Source organism: Mirounga leonina, unplaced genomic scaffold (assembly GCF_011800145.1).
Source record: "Mirounga leonina isolate KUSES-001 unplaced genomic scaffold, KU_Mleo_1.0 Mir_199, whole genome shotgun sequence".
In the NCBI taxonomy this organism is placed as follows: Eukaryota; Metazoa; Chordata; class Mammalia; order Carnivora; family Phocidae; genus Mirounga; species Mirounga leonina.
In genome coordinates this window covers 92837-114460 of record NW_023270498.1, presented here as the reverse complement: position 1 = coordinate 114460, position 21624 = coordinate 92837, and the positions used below count along the sequence as shown (strand labels likewise).

Genomic DNA, 21624 nt, shown 5'->3' with positions numbered 1-21624 from the left:
TGTAATTGTGTTGTGGCAAATGGCAGGATTTTCCTTCTCATGACTGAATATTTCATTGCGTGTGTGTATTAGACATATATGTATATATATATGACGATATGTGTGTATCACATCTTTATCCATTCATCCATCGATGGACACTCAGCTTAGATTTCTACATCTTGTCTGTCAAGAATGCTACAGGGAACATGGGGGTGCCGATACCTCTTTGAGATTCTGTTCTCATTTCCTTCAGCTACATGCTCAGAAGTAAGATTGCTGGATCATATGGTAGTTCTATATTTTTAGTTTTTTTGAGGAAACTCCATACTGTTTTCCAGAGTGACTGCACCCGTTGGCATTCTCACCACAGTGCACAGGGGTTGTGGATAATCTCAGCAACACTTGTCATCTTTTGTCTTTTTGGTGATGGCCATTTTAACAGGTATGAAGTGATATCTCATTATGGTTTTGATTTTCAGTTCCCTGATGGTGACTGATGTGGAGCGTCTTTTCCGCACCTACCAAGACTTCCTTCCCTACAGTCAGGACTGAGGGTTGGCTTCCAGAGACACGTGGCTGCAGCACCTTGCAACTTCTAGGCCCTTCTGTGATACCCTTGGCATTTCCCAGGCCCAAGTTCAGGTCTAAACTAGTGATCTGGGAGGCTCCCGAACTCACTTCCTTCTCCTGGATACACCAAATCCACAGGTACAGAGAAGCAGTTCCCTCTAAAAAGAAATCCAGAAACTAGTTGAACAATTCCTACATATCGGGCAAACATGAAAACACCCACAGCAAACCGGGTCACCGGTGTCTCCCTGGAAGGAGCTTGTGCGCCTCTTGCTGCCCTGGCTTTGGCAGCTGCCATCCAGAGCCATGCCCCTTGATCACCTATTTCTGGTGGCCAGTTGGGCTTGCATTTGCAGGGCCCCCCAGGACTGTTCGAAGAAAGACGCCGTTCTTAAACAGCTATCTGCCCAGGGCTCAGCACAGAGTATGCACACTGAAATCCTATCTCCCGGGCTTTGCATGAACGAGGACTTTGCTTACTTCGAAGGCTGCTGCCTGAGGGTCAGGCTTCTAATTTAGCACACATCTATGGCTGAGCCTCCTCTTTGGGACACTAATGGGCCTTGGCACACTTTCAACCACTGGGAGCCACTAAGAAGAAAGAAGTGGCTTGGGCAATCACAGAGGTTTGAGCGAACCAAGAGTGTGGGCTGGGCTGAATGATAGGGTTCACCCCCTTCATGAGACCACTCCATCAAGATTCAGAGAGGTGGCTGTTTTATCAAAGACAGAAACCAACACAGAGAGTCCAGGAAAATGAACAGAGGAATATGTTCCAAACAAAAGAGCAAAACTCCAGAAACAGACCTTCATGAAATGGAGGTTAGTGACTTACCTGATAAAGAGTTCAAAATAATGGTCATAAAGATGCCCACTGAGCTCAGGAGAATTATGCATGAACAAATGAGAATTTCAACAAAGACGTGGAAACTAAAAGAAAATACCAAACATAAACCACAGAGATGAAGAATACAGAAATTGAACTGAGATTCAACAGAAGGGTTCGGCTACAGACTACATAAAGCGGACTTGAAGATAGTACAGTGGAACTCATCAGAGGAGCAAAAAGAAAAAAGTGAGAAAGAAGATACCTTAAGCGGCTTATGGGACACTATCCAAGGAGGCCAAAATGTGCATTATAGGATCCCAAAAAGAGGAAAGAGAATGAAGCTTACTCAAAGAAATATTGGCTGAAAACTCCCCTAACCTGGGGAAAGAACTGGCTATCTGAACCAGGAAGCCCATAGAGTTCCAAATAAGATGAATTCAAAGAAACCCAGACCAAGACACATTTTAATTAAGTTGTCAAAAGTTAATGACAAGGAGAGACTATTAAAAGCAGTAAGAGAAAAACACCTTTTTACATGGGGACCCCCACCCCCATAAGACTGTCAGATTTTTTCAGCAGAAACTTTGCAGGTCACATGGGAATGTCATGATATTTTCAAAGTGCTGAAAGATAAAAGAAAAAAAAAAAAAACCCCTGCCAGCCAAGAATAATGGTACCTGGCAAAGCTGTCCTTCAGGACTGAAGGAGAGATAAAGAATTTTCCAGAAAAGTAAAAGATGATGGAGTTCATCACTAGACCAGCCTTATAAGAAATATTAAAGGGCGGGGTGTGTGTCTGGGTGGCTCAGTCAGTTAAGCACCTGCCTTTGGCTCAGGTCATGGTCTCAGGGTCCTGGGATCGAGCCCTGCATCAGGCTCCCTGCTCAGCAGGAAGCCTGCTTCTCCCTCTCCCACTCCCCCTGTTTGTGTTCCCCCTCTCTCTGTGTCTCTGTCTGTCAAATAAATAAATAAAATCTTAAAAAAAAAAAAGATTTTATTAGAGAGAACGAGCAGGGGGAGGGGCAGGCAGAGGGAGAAGCAGACTCCCCCTGAGTAGGGAGCTTGATTCAGGGCTCGATCCCAGGACCCTGAGACCATGACCTGAGCTGAAGGCAGACGCTTAACTGACGGAGCCACCCAGGCACCCCTAAGAGCTGTTTGTTTTTTTTTTTAAGATAAACAAAATAGACATACCTTTAGCTACTTTTACTAATAAAGAAGGGGACTATTTTAAATAAAAGAAAAGACATTACAACTAATACCACACAAAGGATCATAAGGGACAACAAATGCCAGCAAATTGGATAATCTAGAAGAAACGGGTAAATTCTTGGAAATACACAACCTACCAAGACTGAGTCATGAAGGAACAGAAAATCTGAACTGCTCTGTAACTAATAAGGAGATTGCATAAATAATCAAAAACCTCCCAACAAAGAAAAGTGCAGGACCTGATGGCTTCACTGGTGATCCTACCGAACATTTAAAGAAAAATTAGCACCAGTTCTTCTCCAGCTCTTCCAAAACAGAAGAGGAGGGAACACTTCAGAACTTATAAAGTCAGCTTTACCCTGATACCAAAACCAGACAAAAACACCACCAGGAAAGAAAAATTACAGGTCACTATCCTTGACGAACACATATGCAAAAATCCTCAACAAAATACTAGCAAACTGAACTTAGCAATGCACTAAAAGGATCAATTGAGTGGGATTTATTCTAGGAATGCAAGGATGACTCAACATCCACAAATCAATATGATTTAACAAATCATTAACAAAATGAAGGATAAAAGTCATATGATCATCTCAATAAAGGCAGAAAAAGGATCTGACAAAATTCAACATCCATTTAGGATTAAAAAACCCTCAAAGTGGGTACAGAAGGAACATACCTCAACATAGTAAAGGCCATGTATGATAAGCCTACCTCTAATCATACTCAACAGTGAAAAGCTTTTCCTTTAAGGTCAGGAACAAGACAAGAATGCCCACTCTCACTGCTTCTATCTGACGTAGTACTAGAAGTCTTAGCCACAGCAATGGGACAAGAAAAGGAAATAAAAGGCATCCAAATTGGAAAGGAAGAAGTAAAACTGTCTCTATTTGGAGATGACATGATCTTATACATGGAACACATTAAAGGGTCCACAAAAAGCCTGTTAGAACTAATAAATGAATTCAATAAAGTTGCAGGAGGCAAAATCAATATAAAAAAATCAGTTGTGTTGCTACGTGCTGACAATGAACTTTCAGAGAAATTAAGAAAACCATGCCATGTATAATGTCACCAAAAAATAACAGAATACCTAGGAATAAACTTAACCAAGGAGTTGAAAGATCTGTACACTGAAAACTAAGATACTGATGAAAGAAACTGAAGACACACATAGGTGGAAAGATATTCCATGCTCATGGCTTGGAAGAATTAATAGCGTTAGAATGTCTACATCATCAGGGCACCTGGTGGCTCAGTCGTTAAGCGTCTGCCTTCAGCTCAGGTCATGATCCCAGGGTCCTCGGATCGAGCCCCACGTCGGCCTCCCTGCTCAGTGGGGAGCCTGTTTCTCCTCCCTCTGCCCTGCTCGTGCTCTCTCTCTCTGTCAAATAAATGAAATCTTAAAAACAAAATAAGATAAAATTCGTGAAGCCATGCTTCAAGCTCTCCAGGGATCTGCATCAGGACGCAGAGCCCAGCCCCTTGTGCCCTCTGCCCCTCTACCCAGGGACTGGCTCTTTGCCGCCCCTCTGGCTGGAGTGCTCTCCCCCAGAACTCGTCCTGGCGAGTCCTTGGCTTTCTGCTGCACCTCCAAGGGGCCGTCTCTGCCCCCTTCTGCTCTCCCATCTCTCCCCATCCCCTTTTACTCGTTCCTGCTAGCTGGGATGAAAGAGAAGAGCTTGTTGAGTTGCTTGTATCTTGTCCCCCACTGAACAGGAGCTTCCTGCCTGGCTGTCTGCTGGGCCCCCAGGGCCTGGTTAGTGGCCAAGGGAACAAAAAGTAGACCTTATATAGGAGATGTGGCTCTAACAAGGGCAGAGCTGGAGCAGCAAGGCCTACGTGTGGCGCTGCTAGGAGGGTGGCCTTGGGGTGTGGAGCCCCCATCTTAGGGACCCAGAGCTGGGAGGCTGTCCCCTGGGTGGATAGCAAGGCTGGAGGGAGAGAGGTCAGGGCTTCGCACACTCAGGTCCAGGTCTCAGTGTAGTAGCTGACCCCTCTGCTGGCCTCCCGCCCACCCTGTTCCATTTTCAGGAGCCTGAGAGGGTAAGGGTGTGGTCGCTAGGGCAGTGGGGTGGGAGGAGGTGTAGGGGACCCTGGGCAGGCTCCCTCATGAGAGCGCAGCTTCTGCCCCAGTGGCCTTCATCCCCCCAAATCTGAATGCAGAGGTCTGGTCCCCCAGCTTCAACCTCGGCCCACTTGTGGGTGCTCCTGCTGAGCTGGGCATGAACCCAACAACCAGTACCTCTGGGGGGCATGACTCTTGGATTTCTCTTTCTTTGAAAGGTGGTTTCAGTGGGGAGGGGCAAGCCTGGCTTGGGTGGGACAGTGTGGCAGCATCCTCTGCTCCCCTCTGGCCCAACCCCTCCATCTCCCCCGGTTGTCTTGGAAACAGCTCTGCCCGGCTCAGCCCAGGCCCCTGCCCACCCTACCGCCTCGTGCCCTCTCCTGCAGGTCCGGACCGCCCGCCGCAGGGCTACGGCCCCCACCCTCTCCCCTGACCCTGCCCACAGCGACCTGACCTTTCACTCCCTTCTGTCCCTTGAGGGGACTAGCAGAGGTGACGTCACGGTCCCTCCCAGCCTGGCCATGGGCCACAGGCTCCCTTAGGACTCGCCCTGCGGGCAGGGCAGAGGGAGCGGGGGAGGGAAGCCCCCATGCAGCCCTCACGCCCCGCTGAGCAGAGCAGAGCCTCTGGGGGAACCTCCTGGCAGCTCACAGGCATGCGCATATGCACATGCAACAAGTGACAGACACGGACACGCGTGTATACACGTAACACACCACTCATGCATGTGCCCGCACACGGGTGCACACATGCATGTGTACGTGGGCAGACACAGGCGCCTGCGTGCACACACCCCTGGGCTCCCCTTCACACAGGCCAGCTCCCTTAGGGGAATGCAGGCTCGCCCCCAGTTGTGTGGACAAGGACCAGCAGAAAGGCCCTGGGCATGTGCCTCTTGCCTGAGGCCACAGCATCAGCCCTCCTGCCGGACAGAGGAGTCGTGCTCGGAGGTCCGTGCTGCCCCTGGCAGCCCCACCTCTCAGGCATGTCTCAGACTCCTGCCCTTCATGCCCGGTCCTGCGCGCAGCCCCACCCGGCCCAGGCGCTGGTGGCTGCTGGGGCTATTTTAAGGCCGGCTCCGGGCCTGCCCTCCCCCAAGCTTTGCTACTGGCCACCTGCCGCCGCCCGTCCCGCCTGGAATGCTGACTGGCAGTTGGCCAGGGTGGGGGCTGGGGACAGACTGTTATAAAACTGGGTGCACCTGGGAGGCCGCGGTCCCCGTCCGCAGCCCGCCGCGGTCCCCAGCACCACCATGTCCACCCACCGCCTCGTGATGGTCCGGCATGGCGAGAGCACCTGGAACCAGGAGAACCGCTTCTGTGGCTGGTTCGACGCAGAGCTGAGCGAGAAGGGGGCCCAGGAGGCCAAGAGGGGCGCTCAGGCCATCAAGGACGCCAAGATGGACTTCGACATCTGCTACACGTCGGTGCTGAAGCGAGCCATCCGCACCCTCTGGACCATCCTGGATGGCACGGACCAGATGTGGCTGCCCGTGGTGCGCACCTGGCGCCTCAACGAGAGGCACTACGGCGGCCTCACGGGCCTCAACAAGGCCGAGACGGCCGCCAAGCACGGGGAGGAGCAGGTGAAGATCTGGAGGCGCTCCTTCGACATCCCGCCGCCCCCCATGGATGAGAAGCACCCCTACAACAACTCCATCAGCAAGGTGGGCTGTTGGGGCATCAGGGGAGGGTCTAGGGGCAGGGCCTTGGGGATGGCAGCCCGGGCGGGGGGCGGGGGCTGACTTCCTGGGGAGGGAACAGCAGTGTGGACGCCCCCAGGAGCGGCGATACGCAGGCCTGAAGCCCGGGGAGCTGCCCACCTGCGAGAGCCTCAAGGACACCATCGCCCGGGCCCTGCCCTTCTGGGACGAGGAGATCGCCCCCCAGATCAAGGCTGGCAAGAGAGTGCTCATCGCGGCCCACGGGAACAGCCTGCGGGGCATCGTCAAGCACCTGGAAGGTGAGGCCCATCCTTGCAGGGGGTGTGGGCGGAGGCAGGTTGGGGGGGCGGACGGGGCACATGCCCTTGAACCGGTTGACCCCCAAATGCTCATCTCAGCTACAAGGCCCCTGCCCAGGCAGCTCTGCACACATGAACACTCAGGGTCAGAGTTCAAACTGAACTGGGAGGACTGAGAAACCACTTAAAAAACCCACTTTGTAAAATTTTTGTTTCACTTGTTTATGTACTGGGACATTACATACGAGCTTCCTTCTGGAGGTTGTGGGTGGAAACATCTGCTGCTCCGACCCGGGGTCCAGAGGCCTGGGGCTGGCCTGGCTTCCTGGCCACAAACCTGGGAAAGATGGGAAGGCCGTGCCCAAGGCCGCCCGGGGTCAAGGCAGGGCCGTCTGGCTCCAGATCCATTTGCTGTGTGGCCCTGGTCAAGTCACACCACTCGCTGGGTCTCAACCACCCTCTCCGGGGTCGGGCGGGGGGGGCCTCATGAGGCCCAGGGCAGGGGACCCCAGCTCACACCCACGCAAGGAAAATGTAAGACCAGTTAAGAGGGTGCTAGGGTGGAGCAGTCCTCGACCCCGGCCTGTAGCTGGGTTCCCACTAAGGAGCTTGGGGCGTGCATCTCCACCGGGCTCCCTTAGACATACAGATCCTCGGGAGTCTGAGCCTCCAACGGCCTTCAAGCTTCTCGGGACTGTGGAAAGGGGAAGAAGGCTGGTAGGTGGGGAGCCCCAAACCCCCCGCTCTGGGGGTCAGTGGGTAGCTGGCCAGAACACAGACAGGCGGGCCCCCGAGGCCTGCCCAGCCCCCGTCCACCCTCCCCAAGACCACCTTGTGCCCCTCCCTTCCAGGGGCCGGATCTGGGAGAGAAGCACGGAGGCCAGCGTCACTGCAGTCTCCCACTGCCTGGAGAACTGGCTGGGGGGGGAGGGGGGTGTCGGAGCTGCAAAGGTCAAGCTGCTATTCCAGGCCAGGGGCTGCGAAGGCCGGCAGGGTCAGGTTTCCCTGGGAAACCTTCCCTTTCCACCCACAGAGCCTCCCCTCCACCCTGGTCACAGGAAGCCCTTCTCGCTGTCCCTCCACCTCCAATTGTCAGGCGCACCCCGCTCCTGATGGCTAGAATTTAGAACGCTCTAGAAACCAAACCGAAAAGACCCAATGGCGTGGCCCCAGGTCCCAGTGGTTCCTGGTTGGGGGCACGAGGTCCCGGTTTGCCACGACTATTTCTGCAGGCCACTCGGTCTCTCACTACCGGCTTGACCTTCTCCAGGGGCATCTGTGCGGGGGGCTCGCTGTGGGCGGGGGGGGTGGGCTGCTGCCTGGCTGGCCCAGCTCTGTGGCCCATAAAGGTCACAGGGCCTGCTGAACGTGAGGGCGGGAAGCTGCCTGGCGCACTGGCCGAGGGGACTAAGGACCCCGTTCCCCCGGTCCAGGGATGTCGGACCAGGCCATCATGGAGCTGAACCTGCCCACGGGGATCCCCATCGTGTACGAGCTGGACCAGGCGCTGAAGCCCACCAAGCCCATGCGGTTCCTGGGTGATGAGGAAACCGTGAGGAAGGCCATGGAGGCTGTGGCCGCCCAGGGCAAGGCCAAGTGAAGGGTGGGCTTCTGGCAATAAAGGCACCTCCACCTACCACCTCGAGTCCAGCGTGGCCCGGCATGCCCGGCTCCGAGTCCTTGAGCTAGGGGTTCCACGAACCCTGCCCCAGGGCATGCGGCCCCTGCTGCCCACCCCCATTAGGTGAGAGGGCCCCAGGAACCAAGGGCAGGAGTCTCGTCCCCAAGCTGGGCTATCAGGTAACTCCTAACAGGCCCCCTATGGTGACGCCAGGAACCGAACCACCCCCTGGTAACCTCGCTCTAGAATTGGGGTGCCTGGGGTGACCCAGCTCTCCCCAGTGAGCAGGGACTGCAGCGAGGACACCACTTCATGGCCGCTTCCCTCAGATGGGCTGTCCTCTGCCGTCCCTGCAGCCCCAGGGTGGGCAAGGTGAGGTGGTACCGAGCCCCACACCCCGGGCGTCCCCACATCTGAGGTCAAGCCCACCGCTGGCCTCAGAGCCTGCAACAGGGGACTCCGGGATCTTCCGCAGCTCGGGGGCAGAGAATCAGGGCTGGCGAGGCCTGCCTTCGCAGCCCAGGGGACAAGAGGGGCCATCTGCCACCACCCGGGGCCAGCGGTCTCCTTGGTGCAGCCGCCACGCCAGGCTGCTGCTACCTGGCACCTGCCAGAGCACAAGAGGAACCGCGAGCCCCGGCACGCGGTGGGCTCCAGGCACCTCACTCCACACTCCACGCACACCCGGCGCGGGCAGGCGGGCGGCCCTCAGCCCCTCCCAGAACGCGGACATGCAACAGACGACTCGAGTCACATCTTTACGTTTATGCCCCTCCAGGGCCCACGGCCGCCCGAGGTCTGGGGGTGTGTGTGCGCGCACGCACCTGCGCACACCGCCCACGCATACCCGGGAAGGGGCCGGTTTCCACACGGGGGCATTCAGGCCACAACACGGCAAGTTCTCTCTCTGAAAGCAGACACGGGTGGGCCGGGATAAGCAGGGTGAGAGAGCAGGGAGCGGCCGCTCCGGTCCCTCTTCCAGAACCAGAATCCGGTGGAGCACACACCGGGGCCGGCGGAACAGGGCGCTCCACTCCGAAGGACACGGGTTTGCTGACCATACGCTCAGACGGGGGCTCGGTCATCCCCGTGCCCACTGCCCACAGTCCGCAGCCCAGGCAGAGGGACCGGGGACTGAGAGCACAGGGCGGGATCCAGAAAGGGGACCTACTGCTGCCCAAACCGTCACGACCCACTCAGATTTTGGTCCTAAACGCCAAGGTCACCGTTCCCGAGGACCACTACCAGCTGGAGCCACCACCCTTTAGAGCCAGGAGGAAAGGGAAAAAAAGGCAAAGGCCGCGGCTCAGACCGCCTGGCGGGGCAGCGCCACCCTCCTCCGGCAGAGGCCACGGAGGGGCCGGCCAAGCAGGGCTCGGCTCCACGTCCCCTGTGGGGGCCAAAGGCCAGGCTGGCTGGGAGGGCCGGCAGCTGCCGGAGCACGTTGGGGAATCACGGGGTATTGCTGCATCTAGGGTGACAGGCTGAGCACCCCAGTCTGAGGGAGCCCAAGGGCTTGTCTTCTTTGGGGGGTCCCATTCCCGGAGGAGTGCTGTGGGGCTCTCGCACCACGGATGCCACGTCCCCGGCAGTGAGGAAAGCACGTGTGGGCGGGGAGGGGAAGGACGGCCTCGGCGCAGCCAGCAGCGGAGGGTCCTCACTCAATGAGCTCCACGTAGTTGGCAGGAAACATGCCAAAGTGGCCGTCTGGCCCGTAGCCACGCCACCAGCCCTCGTCGATCACCTCGATGCCCGTGATGAGGTTCTCGGGGTCGAAGGAGATCTCCGTGTCGTCAGCTGCGGGAGGCGGCACTGGAGCTGGGGGCCTTTCCCGACACCACTCCAGCAGCCAACGCCCACCCCCCACCCCGACACACTTTCCAGCACAACCTGACCCTGGGCCCCCCACTTCCGCACAGCAGCCTGCTCCCTGAGCCTCCAGCCAGGCCACCGGGGGCCCGGCGTGCAGGTCCGCCCACCCCTCTGGTCACACTTTCGGGCTCTAGCACAACGCTGGCAACTGGGGTTCCTGCCCACAGACGCTGCCCGGAGTGCACGGGAAGGCCCGGGCTGTGCAGGGCGTCCACCCCATCGTGCCCTCACCCTTCCGTCCCCCCACCAAGGGAGCCCTGAAGCCCGCCTCCTGACGTGGGGCCCTGCAGCCTGAGTGGCCGGGCCACCGCACATTACCTGCCTGGTAGTCGTACAGGGCCCGGGCACAGAGCCCTTTACCGCCCAGCCCCGGGTAGTGGTCCGCGGGCTCAGAGCCGGCATCCTGCTGCTGCGCCTGACCCGCGTGGAGAGAACAGAAATCCGGGGTCCTCGTTATGGGCTCACACCAGGCTTGGGGGGAGGGGCACAGCACACAGAGGGCAGGGGCTGCGGCCATGCCACTGCCCCCACGATGTCCCCCCACCCCGGGCCTCCCGCGGGGCAGAGGAGTGCCAGACCACGTATTCCACGGGCCTGCTCCAACGGTAAACGAGACTCCACATGCAGTGAGCCGTCGGGAGTCGGGCATCCCACGACTGGCACGAGGAGGGTGTCTCTGGGCACATGGCCCCTTCACAGCCGCGCCCTGCCGCAGGGGACCCACCGTCGGGGGCTCCTCGTACACAGCCTCCTCTTCTGCCTGCGCTGGACACAGCGGAGCACCGGCCACTGGCTCCTCACGGGTATCTGCACGGGACGGCGCAGCCCGCCCTGAGCCCCGGTAAGGGGAGCGGACACCCTCCTTCTCCCTCCCGCTCTCCCACCCCCAGCACCGCCTCCCCCCCGCGGGGTGGCCAAGCGCCTTGCCTGCCCTGGGCCTCGAGGAGGCCTGGGTGGGCTCTGTGCTGCGCTGGGTCTCTGGCTGGGTGAGCTGGTTCTGCAGGAAGGGGCTCCTCAGCTTGCCTGCAAACAAAGGTAAACACACCAGCGCTGGACGAGGGGAAGACGAGCCGTGTCCACTGTTTCTGTACCCTGCACTGCCTGGACGGTGGACCTGCCCCAGGACAGGGGCTGTCACACAGACGGAGGCGGAGGGGAACGGGGGACACAGGCGCTGCAGAAACACATCACACATAGAACGCTTCGAGCAGCCCCCCAGCGTGGGGGAGCTGACGGTGCTGCTGTCCGGCGTCCTTGGGGGCCAGAGAGCTGAGTGACGGAGGCTGCGGGGCCCAGCCACCACGTGCAAGCTGCACCACGGGTTAATGGGGCCGGGCTGGAGGGTCTCCCTTCTGAAGCCACACGTGGCCCTTCTTTTCCAGGTCTCTGCAGGCTGAGGCCACGGGCAGGAAAGGGACACCTGCGGCCCAGGCTCCCCTCCCAGAAGCCACTCTTAAATGCACACGCTCTCCTTGCTCACTCACCTCTGTCACCTTCTGACACATCTGTCGCTCCCTCTGGGGACCCCACACTGGGACCCCGGGCTCCCCTCAGCCTGCCCCTGCCTCGTGGCTAGACCCAGCGGGAAGACTCACCTGGCTGGGGGCTAGAGATGGATGTGGTGGACACGGCCCTCTCCTTCTGCTTAAAAATCTCGCGCGGATGTGCTGTCTGGCTGATGGGCTCCTGGAGGGGTGCGCATGGACCCGGCAGTGAGGAGGGGCTCACGGGCCTCGTCCAGGACCGGGCTGAGGCCCACGCCAGCCACTTCTGCCCTTCACTGTCCTCTCCCCTGCCACCTCCAGCTGGCTGCAGGACCCTCCCCCTGGCACAGCAGGAACACCCCCCCAGCATTATTGCAACAGACCCTCTCGGGGGGGCGTGGGGGGAGCACCCCAGTCTCACCTGCTCCTCTCTGCTCCTTGGAAGTACTTCCTGCTGCTCACTCTTCCTGCCGGGAGGGCAGAGGGAGGAGGGAGCTGCAGCCCAGCCGCGGCCCACTTGGCACCCTCCCTCCACCTTAACTCTGGGGCCTCACCTCTGGGGTCCGGCCTCACCACCCGGCTCCTCCCGATAGCGCTGCTCACGGCGGGCGGCCTCCCGCAGCTCCCGCTCCCGGCGCTCCTCCTCCAGCCGCTGCCGCTCCTCCTCCGCCCGCCGCTTCTCCTCCAGCCTGCGGTTCTCCTCCTCCTTCTGCAGGGACAGCCGGGCCCGCCTGCCCCACTCAGCACCCGCAGGGCGGGCCAGCTGGGCCTGCCCTAAAGCCCCGGAGCCCCCCGGGCATCCGTGCAGCGGCCGGGAGGGACCGCCCACCAGCCTTGCGGCCCAACCCCGCTCGGCCTCCACTCAAGCACAGGCGCGTACGAGAACACACGCACCCCCGTGAGTTTATGGGGAGAAAAACCGAGCAACGGCGCGCAAGGCTCCATGGCACCTGGCCCACCCAATCTCTGTGAGGGGCAGCTGTGCTCGATGCGCCTGGCAGCACTCACCTCTGCTTTGGCCCAGAAGCTGTCTTTGCCAACCCTTTTGATCTCAGATATGGCGTTGGTCTTCTGGTACACAGAGCCCTGCGGAGAACAGAGGATCCGCTACGGGGCCGCCCTCGGGAGCGCAGGACACCAGCAAAAACCGTGGGGACAGCGCCCAGCAAGCAGCAAGACGGCCCAAGGGCCCTGGAAACCGCCGGGCAATGCCGAGGGGGTCTCTGGCTGCACCAGGCCCCTGCGGATGGAAGCCCGTCCACCAGCCTCAGACAGCTGACCACCGTGGCAGTGCCCAGAGAAATCTTCACAGACCCCAGCCGTGCCTCGGGGAACTGGGCTCCCCATAACTGGGAGGTCTCGTGTCTGCCCCTGACTGGGAGGGGCCTGCCCATCCACCACCTCAAGTTCCTCCATGGAGCCCACCATCCGGGACTGTGCAGGACACGCTGGTGCCGTGGCCTCGTGACTGGACTGTCCCTGGGCTGTAAGAGGCTCCAGAACGGCCAGTGGAACCCCCAGGCAGGGTAGAGAGCTGCTCCTCAGGCCCACTAGCGCCTGCCCCACCAGGGGGCAGCTCCGGCTTCCGTCCGGTCCGGGGTCACCATCTGCACCGTGATCTGGCTCAGGGACCAGGAGCCAGGCAGGCAGGAGCCCAGCCCCACGAGGGAGAAACCAGCCCGTCTGCTGGCTCCTGGCCTGCCACCCTCAGGCCCAGGCAGCACTCACCACTGGGGCCTGGGGGCCCGTGTCCTGGAAACGGCTGCTCTCCTTGTGGAAGGCATAGTTGGCACCCGAGGCTCTGGCCACCTTCTGCATGATGCATTCGGGCTCCACGTCCTCCTCGGCCCGTGCGTTGATGGTCACGTGGGCCCCCTGCGGCGGAACAGCACTTAGGTACTGCAACTCCAGGACAGGACAGGATGCACACCTCAGTGTGCACGATGTGGACAACTGCTGCCCAAGGCTGAGGTCAGGACACCCCGCTGGGAACCAGGCTCACTCTCCTCAAGGCCAACAAACCGCCTTGAGGCAAACACGCTGCACTTGTCCCAGCATGGGCACGCGGTCTCTGCGCTCTGTGGCCCTGCCTACGGCCTGTTCCGAGGTGCCGGACACCCCCTGCCGCAGGCCCAGGCACCGGAGAGCCCCTTTCTGATTCATGAAAGCGAACTTTACAAAGGATCTGGAAACATATTTTCTACAAAAAGCAAGTTACCGATTTCTTCTTCCTCTTCCTTTAAAATTTCTTAAGTCTTATTTATTCAAGTATCTCTACACCCAACCCGGGGCTTGAACTCACAACCCTGAGATCGAGAGTCGGTGCTCCTCCCACTGAGCCAGCCAGGTGCCCCAGCCACCAATTTCTTCTTCAGAAGTCAGACCCGTGACCTGTCAGGTAACACCCAATGAGCTCGGGATCCTCTTTCAGCTCTCACATGGAGAAACTGAGGCTTATCTGCAGAAGTGTTGGCACACTAGAAATCAAAGTCCCGAGTCTCTTTGCCAGTAACCAAAGACACGCAAAGTGACCTGACAAGCAAACCGCAAATGCTTTTGGACCTAAACGAGGTTCCACTCTGAGGACTGATGTTAATCCACGCAAAGGTGGGCTGGAAAGGAACGCGTAAGGGACCGGGCACGCTGAGGTGGCTGGGCACACGCAACTCTCCCTCTCCTCCAGATCCTGACAACACGGCCGAATAAACCCTCACAAAACCAACAGAAGCCCGGGCCTAGCCTTGTCCCAGGACCAGCTGCAGATGATCCTCCCTGGGCTCGAAACGGACAGTCATCCATCCTTCCTCCCGCGGAGGCCAGCCTGCTGGTGGCTCTGGCCGCAGCGTGGCCTCCTGGGCAGCAGCCTCTGGTCACGCCCTCGAGTCCAGGGAGAGCATCGGGGTGTGGGCACACTTCCAGCTCTGCCACTGCTGCTCACCCACACCCAGGCACCTTGGGAGGCCCTCAGGGGGCAGCCTCACCTTCAGGAAGCTGGCCATGGTGCTGACGTGGTTGGCGCACGCTCCCTTCCGCACATCGTTCACACCCTCGCCCGTCTGCAACACAACACACCCAGTGTGACCCCCCAACACCCGCAAAGCCGCTGCCCTCCCTGGGGGCCCAGCAGAGGGAAAACCGCGACCCCAAAGCGGAGGACAAAGCGAGCCCCGCACCTCCAAGTCAAGGAGGTTCTTGAGGCAGGATGACCACCAGCTTCCGCTGGGAGCGGGGGGAGGGGGAGGGCTCGGAACTTCCCAGTCCTACCCAGGGGTCCCATGCTCTCTGAGCCTTCTCCAGGCCCTCTGCTCCCTCAGGACCACTCTGAAGGGGGACAAAAGCAAGGGTGTCCTGCGACTGTCCTCTATCCTCGATTTTGTAGGAACAATTCTGGGCTTGGGGGAGGAGGGTGGGATTCTGGGCTGGCAAGGCCCCCACTGTCCTTGGGGCCACAAGGACTTCTCCCACTCTTCTGTTCATTCACCGTCTCTGAGCCGCCCTGAAGGCAAATCCTCCTCCGCTCCAATCGCAGAAGGCAAAGAAGGAAAGAAGGAAAGGCAGTTTTGCTGGGTCACACCCAGATGAGAACTCAGGGCCCCCCCGTTCCACGTACCCAGTTGATGAGGACAAACTTGGGCAGGCCGGAGTTGGGGTCCTTTACCCTGCAGAAGGCGTACATCACCTTCCCGCTGTTGAGCTCCTCCACCATCTCCTCCAGGCCCCCCTCTGCAGCAGGCATGGGGTGGGGGGTCAGCGGGCCCGGCACCTGTGGCCGGCCCCGCACAGCGCCCACAGCAAGGGAAACCCAACCTGCCTCTGAACCAGGGTTGTCAGGGCCGCCTGCATTAGATTCAGACTCCCGGTCCTGCTCCCATTAAGCGGACTTACAGGAGCTGGGGGGCGGGCGGAGCCCCAGGATGTGCATCTGTGACAGGACCTCAGGTGATGGTTTACACACCCCAGTTTAAAAACCATTCCTATGAAATCCACGGGGAGTTCCGGAAATAAAAAATGCCACTTCTGCTACCAATTAGGCACCAGGCTTCCAAATGGGCCGTGTCCGCAACAGCCTGCCTGGACCCCACAAAGGGCCCGAGCAGGTGGGACTGTCCTGCAGCCACGCTTGGGCTCAGCTCCCAGACCCTCCCCGTAGAGACGGGGGAGTGACGGGGGCGCGGGAGCAGGCCCTCCTCAGCCACTGTCCCGACACGGAGGCTGTGCTTCTTATCAGCACCCCCACACCCTCCCAGGCTGCAGGGAGTGTAGGGGCAGGCCCGAGCCCCCACTCCGGGCATTCATAGCAGAGCCCCGTGAGCGGCCCTGGGGGTGGTGCCTCAGGCACCGCAGGGCGCAGGACACCACGGCCACCTGCGATCCTCCTAAAAAGACGAGGGAGCGGCTTTCTAGAACAGGCTGCCGGAACCACTCTATGGCAAGTGGAGAAGGCACTGCCGAGTGTTCGCTGAGTAACAAGGTGGTGTGTGGCTCCCCAACTCTGACGCGACTGTGGGGAGGGTCACGCAGGGACACCTTCCGTTCGCTGTGATGGCTGAGATGCCGGCCGCCAGGGAGCAGTGACGGCTGCCACGCTCTCCCCTCCCCCACACCTGCCTCCTGATGCCCCCCAACCCCCGGCCTCACCGGGTCGTACTCACCCCCAGTGCCGGCCACACGGATGTCATTGCTGTTACCCTCATAGGTAAAGAGAGCCCTGAAACAAAACACAAACATGTTAGCTCTGTGACCTGCGTTCTGGGGGTCGGCTGCCCTCCTGCACTAACCACGAGCGGAGCGTGGGCCCCACTCTGACCTGCGAGGCAGGAGCTCTGCAGGGCGGCTTCTCCTGAGGGACAAACCTATGAAGGGGAGCCTCCGTCTACTTTGAGAACACTAAGCTGTGAAGTTTGTTTGATTTTAAGTAGGCTCCACGTCCAACGTGGGGCTGGAACCCACCACCCTGAGATCAAGAGTCGCATGCTCTACTCACTGAGCCCGCCAGGCGCCCCAGAGCTGGAAGGTTTCATAAAGGCAATTTTCTGCACCTTCCTGAACCCAAAGCACCCCAGGAGGAGCAGGAAGCCGAGTGTGCACGTTAGGCAGCTGGGAAGGCCGCCAACGCCCTCGTGCAGGTCGGCTCTGTCTTCTGAAAGCCTGAGGAGTTGGTGGAGCAGGTCTCTCTGGGCTTGGGACTCTTCTGGAAAACCCAGAAGCCACACGGGCCATGACTCAGCATGAAGTCAGGCTTCTCACAGGACAGACTCCTTGGTTAGGCAAAGTTCTCTTTCTGGAGGAGCCATAACTCTCCATAGGTGACCCTGGGCTGCCCCTTTCTTTTCCTGTGAGACTAATTATTCCTAAGAACTCTGGGAAAGATTCACGCTTGTGAACTGGAGCCCCAGAGGAGTTGAGGAAATATGGCAAATTTTATCACACCTGGGGCATGGGAAGTCCCTTGACCAGAACAGAGGTTAAGCATGGAGAACATTCTGGAAGATATGGCTTATCCACAGTCCACATGGAGCCCAACCATCAACACCAACTCTGCCGCAGTTCAGCTCCGGGCAGTGCTGGCAGACCACAGGGTAGGGGTGCTGACCCAGCAGATAGCAAGTCAAAGGCAGAACCCGAACTAGCGGGCCATCCCCCATGCTCTGAGCACAGGCTGCCAAGGAGGGCCAGCTAGGGGCTGCGGGGTAGGAGTGGGACAGGAACCAGGACGCCTGGCTGGCTCACTCGGTGGAGCGTGCAACTCTTGATCTCGGGGTTGTGGGTTCGAGCCCCACACTGGGTGTAGAGATCACTTAAAAATAAAGTCTGAAAACAAAAAACAAAAAACCAACCCCCCCAAAAACCCCGAATCTGACAGGAACCAAATCAGCCTCCATTCGGGTTCCCCACAGCCTTGCTAAAGCCACCGGGCAGAACTGCCTAGCCTGAGAAAGTCTGAAGAAAGGCGACCCAGGCCCCGAGGGTCTGGTTGGCACGAGGGGACAGGTCTCTGAGGAGAGACACTAAAAGGAACATGCAGACAAACAGGGATAAGACGTGGGAGTTGGTGGACGTGCAGATTCTGGTGGCCAGGGTCCTGGCCAGCCCTCCTCCCGGGGGAAAGAAGCCCTTACATCTCGAAGCCACCAAGCCCTGGCTGCAGAAGACGGGGACACTAGACAAGCAGCAGGGAGCAGAGACTGCTTCCAAGAAGGGACCCGGCAGCTCGTAAGAGCCAAGCTCCATGCCTGCCGCCTGCCCTCCAACTCCACTCCCCTCCACCCAGGGCTCCAGCCTAAGCCACCTTCGTGAATGTTCCCAGCTCAGAGGCTCATTCCCACTTTCAACGGACTCCCATCCTTCTTTCAAGTCACCGTGGAAGAGAGGTGTGCTGGCCTGGGCACAGCTCATGGAGTGTGGCACATGAGCGCCTTGTAACTCATTCATCTCTTCCAAACACACCTACTGAGAAGCTGCTCCTTGCTGCTCACAGGCATGAAACTTCCAATAAATCCCCAGAGGCCCTGACCATGGAACTTACTTTCTAATGGGAAACAAAAAAAGAAACACAGCGACACACACCAATGTCCGGTCAGGTAGTGAAGTGGGTGCTGGAGGTAAACAAATGTGCCTCAATCTAGAACAATCTGGGAACCGGGACAAAGACCCGTGGTGGAGAGCTGATACACTTGCTCCCCGCCCCACCTGGCTTCAGGGCCCAGCCCGACGCCACCCACTCTGCCTGGGAAACCTTTCATGACCCACCAAAGCGGAGACCACCTCCTCTTGCTGGCACCCTCTACCACACCTTCGGTACCCTGCTCAGGTCACTGTGCTTCTGGGCGCTGACTGCTGACTGTTCTGGGGACAGAGACAGGGCCCAGCCCTCTGGTGCAGAGAACGGTGCCAGGAAAACCAGTGAAGGTGTCTGGCACGTGTCTGGGGAAAGTCACACAAGGAGCCAGGAGTCGAGGAAGGCTTCTCCAAGAATGCAGTGTCCGAGCTGAGAAGTTTGGGGAGCCCCCTGGGACGATGTGGAAGGTGCTCTAGAATGGGGAAGCAGCAAGAGCAAGGGCTCTGAGGAGGAAGCAGCTCGCCAGTTTGAGGAAGAGAAAGAAGGCCACCGTGGTGGCAAACAGTGTGGCAAGTGGGAGGGGTGGCGGGAGGGGGTCCGGAGCCAGCCACACAGGGCCTTGCAGCAGAGGTGAGATGTCTGGGCTTTAATGTGAAACAGGAAGCCGCTGAAGTGTAAGCACAGGAGTGACATGGTCTAGATACTTGTTCCGCTAAGGAGTGGGGACCCGCCACACATTATCTGTTGAGACGCCTCATGGCTGTGACAGGGAGAGCAGAAAGTGGGGGTCATGCCACTGGGCGGTGTGACCTGGAGTGCTGCCAGACGGGTGGGCTCGAGGCTCAGCACCCTCACGAGGGACAGAGGGAAGCTGGGCCGGGTAAGTTTCAGACCAGGGTGGGAGCATAGCTCTGAGAAGAAGCCCGAGGCAAAGCTAGGAGCACGGGAGGCCTGAGCTGCCAGCTGGGCTGTGGGACATGGTCCCTGAGAGTGAAGAGACCTGAAGGAAGGCAGGAGGCCCAGCAGTCTCGCAGGTACATCGGAAAGGGCCACAGCAGATACCGGAGAGCGCATAAAACAGCAACAGCCCAACTGAGCAGGACTGGAGGGGGGCAGAGACGCTGCCAGCTCAAAGGCAGGTGGCCGCGGTGGATGTGAAACGGGGCGCTCAGCGTGGCTCTGGAGTAACAGAAGAGGTGTCACGGCCCCCTGGGAACAGGAGGGAGGCGGGGTGGGGAGTTGACATCTAGAAGCTCTCAGAAAAAGAAGTGCCTGAGGCGTGAGTGAACTTCCCAAAGCACTATGAGAAAGAGAAGGTAGGGAAATTCCGCTGGTTGGCAGACCCCCTTCCCAAGTACTCGGCTGGGTTCCCAACAGAGGAGCTGCTGGGTTCCCCCGCAACAAGTCCCGTCTGGGTCAACGTGTCCCAGGCCCGAGAGGGGTCTGCGCACCCAGGCAGCAGGGCTCCGAAGCTCTTCGCCAAAAGGCCCGGCGCACATCCCCAGGGCGCAACCGGACACGGCACGAAGGCCGCAGGGAGCCGGCGCGCGGAGACCGGCCAGGCACAGCGGCAGTCACCCGGCGGGGGGCCGGCCCGGGCCTCGGGAAGAGGCTCCCCACAGCCGGTCACCCGGGCTCGCCGTACTCGGCATCCTTCTTAGGCCTGCAGCGCGCAGAGCTGGCCAGTGCGGACAGCCGAAGCAAGCGCAGGGCCGGGCCTGCGCGCGGGCTGCGCGCGCTGCCCGGGCCATCCCGGAGGCTCGAGACCTGGCTCCCGGAGCCCGAGAGCCCCGCCGAGGGCGCGAGGGGAACCCACGCTGACGGCCCAGGGGAGGGTGTCGGGGCCTCTGTCCAACTAGGCGGCCGGCATCGCGGCGTCACTCGCCGAGACGGAGGCTCTGAAGCCCACACTCCCGGGAACCCAGACACCAACCCCCCGACCCGACCTCCTGCTCCGCCGCCCGGGGGGCAGGGCCCCGTTCGCAGGCGGGCCCGGGGCGCTCAGAGGCCCCTCCCCGAACGCAGCGCCGGGAAGACCCCGCGCACGGCCTCCGCGCCGTCAGAACGGCTGCGGGGAGCCGCCTGCTGCGGGCCAGCGCCGGCAGGGAACGAGAACCTGGCGACCGCCCGCCCAGCGCGCCGCACAATCCAACATGGAGGCCGGCGGGGGGGCGGGCCCCTCGCGCTCGGCGGGGCTGCTGGGGACGGCGCCGGGGACGGCGGCTCGCGGGCGCCCCGGGAGCCCCCTCCCGCCCCGGCCCGCCCCCCGGCCCGCCCGGCGCGGCGCCCACCAGTCAGTCGGGGACTTCTCGGCGACCACCCGCACGTAGGCTTCCTGCAGCGCCGGCCCGTTCCGACTCAGGTTCGCAGCCATGACCGGCCCCTGAGACCGCCGCCGCCGCCGCTTCCGGCCCCGCCCACCCGCGGCCGGAAGCCCCGCCCACCCGCGGCCGGAAAAGCCCCGCCCACCGCGGCCGGAAAAGCCCCGCCCACCGCGGCCGGAAGCGGAAGCGAGGGCGGGCGGGCCGGAGGGGGGGCGGGGTCCCTGGTAGCCGCGTGCGTTTGTGTCCTCTCCTGTCGCAGTCAGCGCGCTGCTCTGAGACTCTTGGGCTCGTGACGGCCTCTGCGGGGCCCTCCGACGTGCGCCCGATGTGTGACTGAGGCGTGCACGAGCGAAAGGAACGCTACGTGCGGGCCGCAGCAGCCCCAGCCCGCCCGGAGCTGTGCCGAGCCTCCTGGGCCTCGCCGGCGTTGCCCCTCGGTTCGTGGAGGACGGGGCGGCGCGGGGGGCCCCGCTCCCCGCCCTGCACACACACGGCCCCAGCACAGGCGCGCGAGTCTCTGGGATTTCAGAAGCGCGGCCCCGAGCTGATCCTGTGCGCTCCGGGGAGCCTGCGCTCACGTTTCTGCAGCGACGTCACCGAACAGTCCCCGAAGCGGGTTATGGAAAGACTACATGGCGGGGCGCCTGGGTGGCTCAGTCGTTGAGCGTCTGGCTTCGGCTCGGGTCACGATCCCGGGGTCCTGGGATCGAGCCCCACATCGGGCTCCCTGCTCGGCGGGGAGCCTGCTTCTCCCTCTCCCGCTCCCCCTGCTTGTGCTCACTCTCTCGCTGTCAAATAAATAAAGAAAATCTTAAAAAAAAAAGAAAACTTTCGGGGCGCCTGGGGGCTCAGTCATTAAGCGCCTGCCTTCAGCTCAGGTCATGATCCTGTGGTCCTGCGATCGAGCCCCGCATTGCGCTCCCTGCTCAGCGGGAAGCCTGCTTCTCCCTCTCCCGCTCCCCCTGCTTGTGTTCCCTCTCTCGCTGTCTCTCTCTCTGTCAAATAAAATAAAATCTTAAAAAAAAGACTACATGGCCTCGTGGCAGTTCGCTCAGGACTTGCTTGCTGCCAAATGAGCTACCATAATCTTAGCTGTTGGGGTCTGATTGTGCAGATAAAGGCTTGTTGACTCCATTTG

At 60.0% G+C, this 21624-nt stretch overlaps 2 protein-coding genes across 2 annotated transcripts; one reads left to right on the top strand and one right to left on the bottom strand.

The window, feature by feature from the left end:
* The first annotated feature begins 5828 nt into the window (after positions 1 to 5828).
* On the top strand, positions 5829 to 8265 carry PGAM2 (phosphoglycerate mutase 2). Its single transcript, XM_035026418.1, has 3 exons — positions 5829 to 6330; positions 6446 to 6626; positions 8060 to 8265. The coding sequence occupies exons 1-3, from the start codon at positions 5917 to 5919 to the stop codon at positions 8224 to 8226; spliced, it is 762 nt and encodes a 253-aa protein (XP_034882309.1). The 5' UTR covers positions 5829 to 5916; the 3' UTR covers positions 8227 to 8265.
* A 727-nt stretch (positions 8266 to 8992) lies between these two features.
* DBNL (drebrin like) lies at positions 8993 to 20574 on the bottom strand. The gene is made up of 13 exons (XM_035026417.1): positions 20454 to 20574; positions 16256 to 16311; positions 15214 to 15326; positions 14585 to 14659; positions 13332 to 13478; positions 12612 to 12689; positions 12158 to 12312; positions 12025 to 12070; positions 11715 to 11805; positions 11047 to 11142; positions 10844 to 10926; positions 10438 to 10534; positions 8993 to 10044 (listed from the first exon to the last, which is right to left on the bottom strand). Exons 1-13 carry the CDS (start codon positions 20534 to 20536, stop codon positions 9905 to 9907), a joined length of 1260 nt encoding a protein of 419 aa, XP_034882308.1. The 5' UTR covers positions 20537 to 20574; the 3' UTR covers positions 8993 to 9904.
* Between the last annotated feature and the right edge of the window lie 1050 nt (positions 20575 to 21624).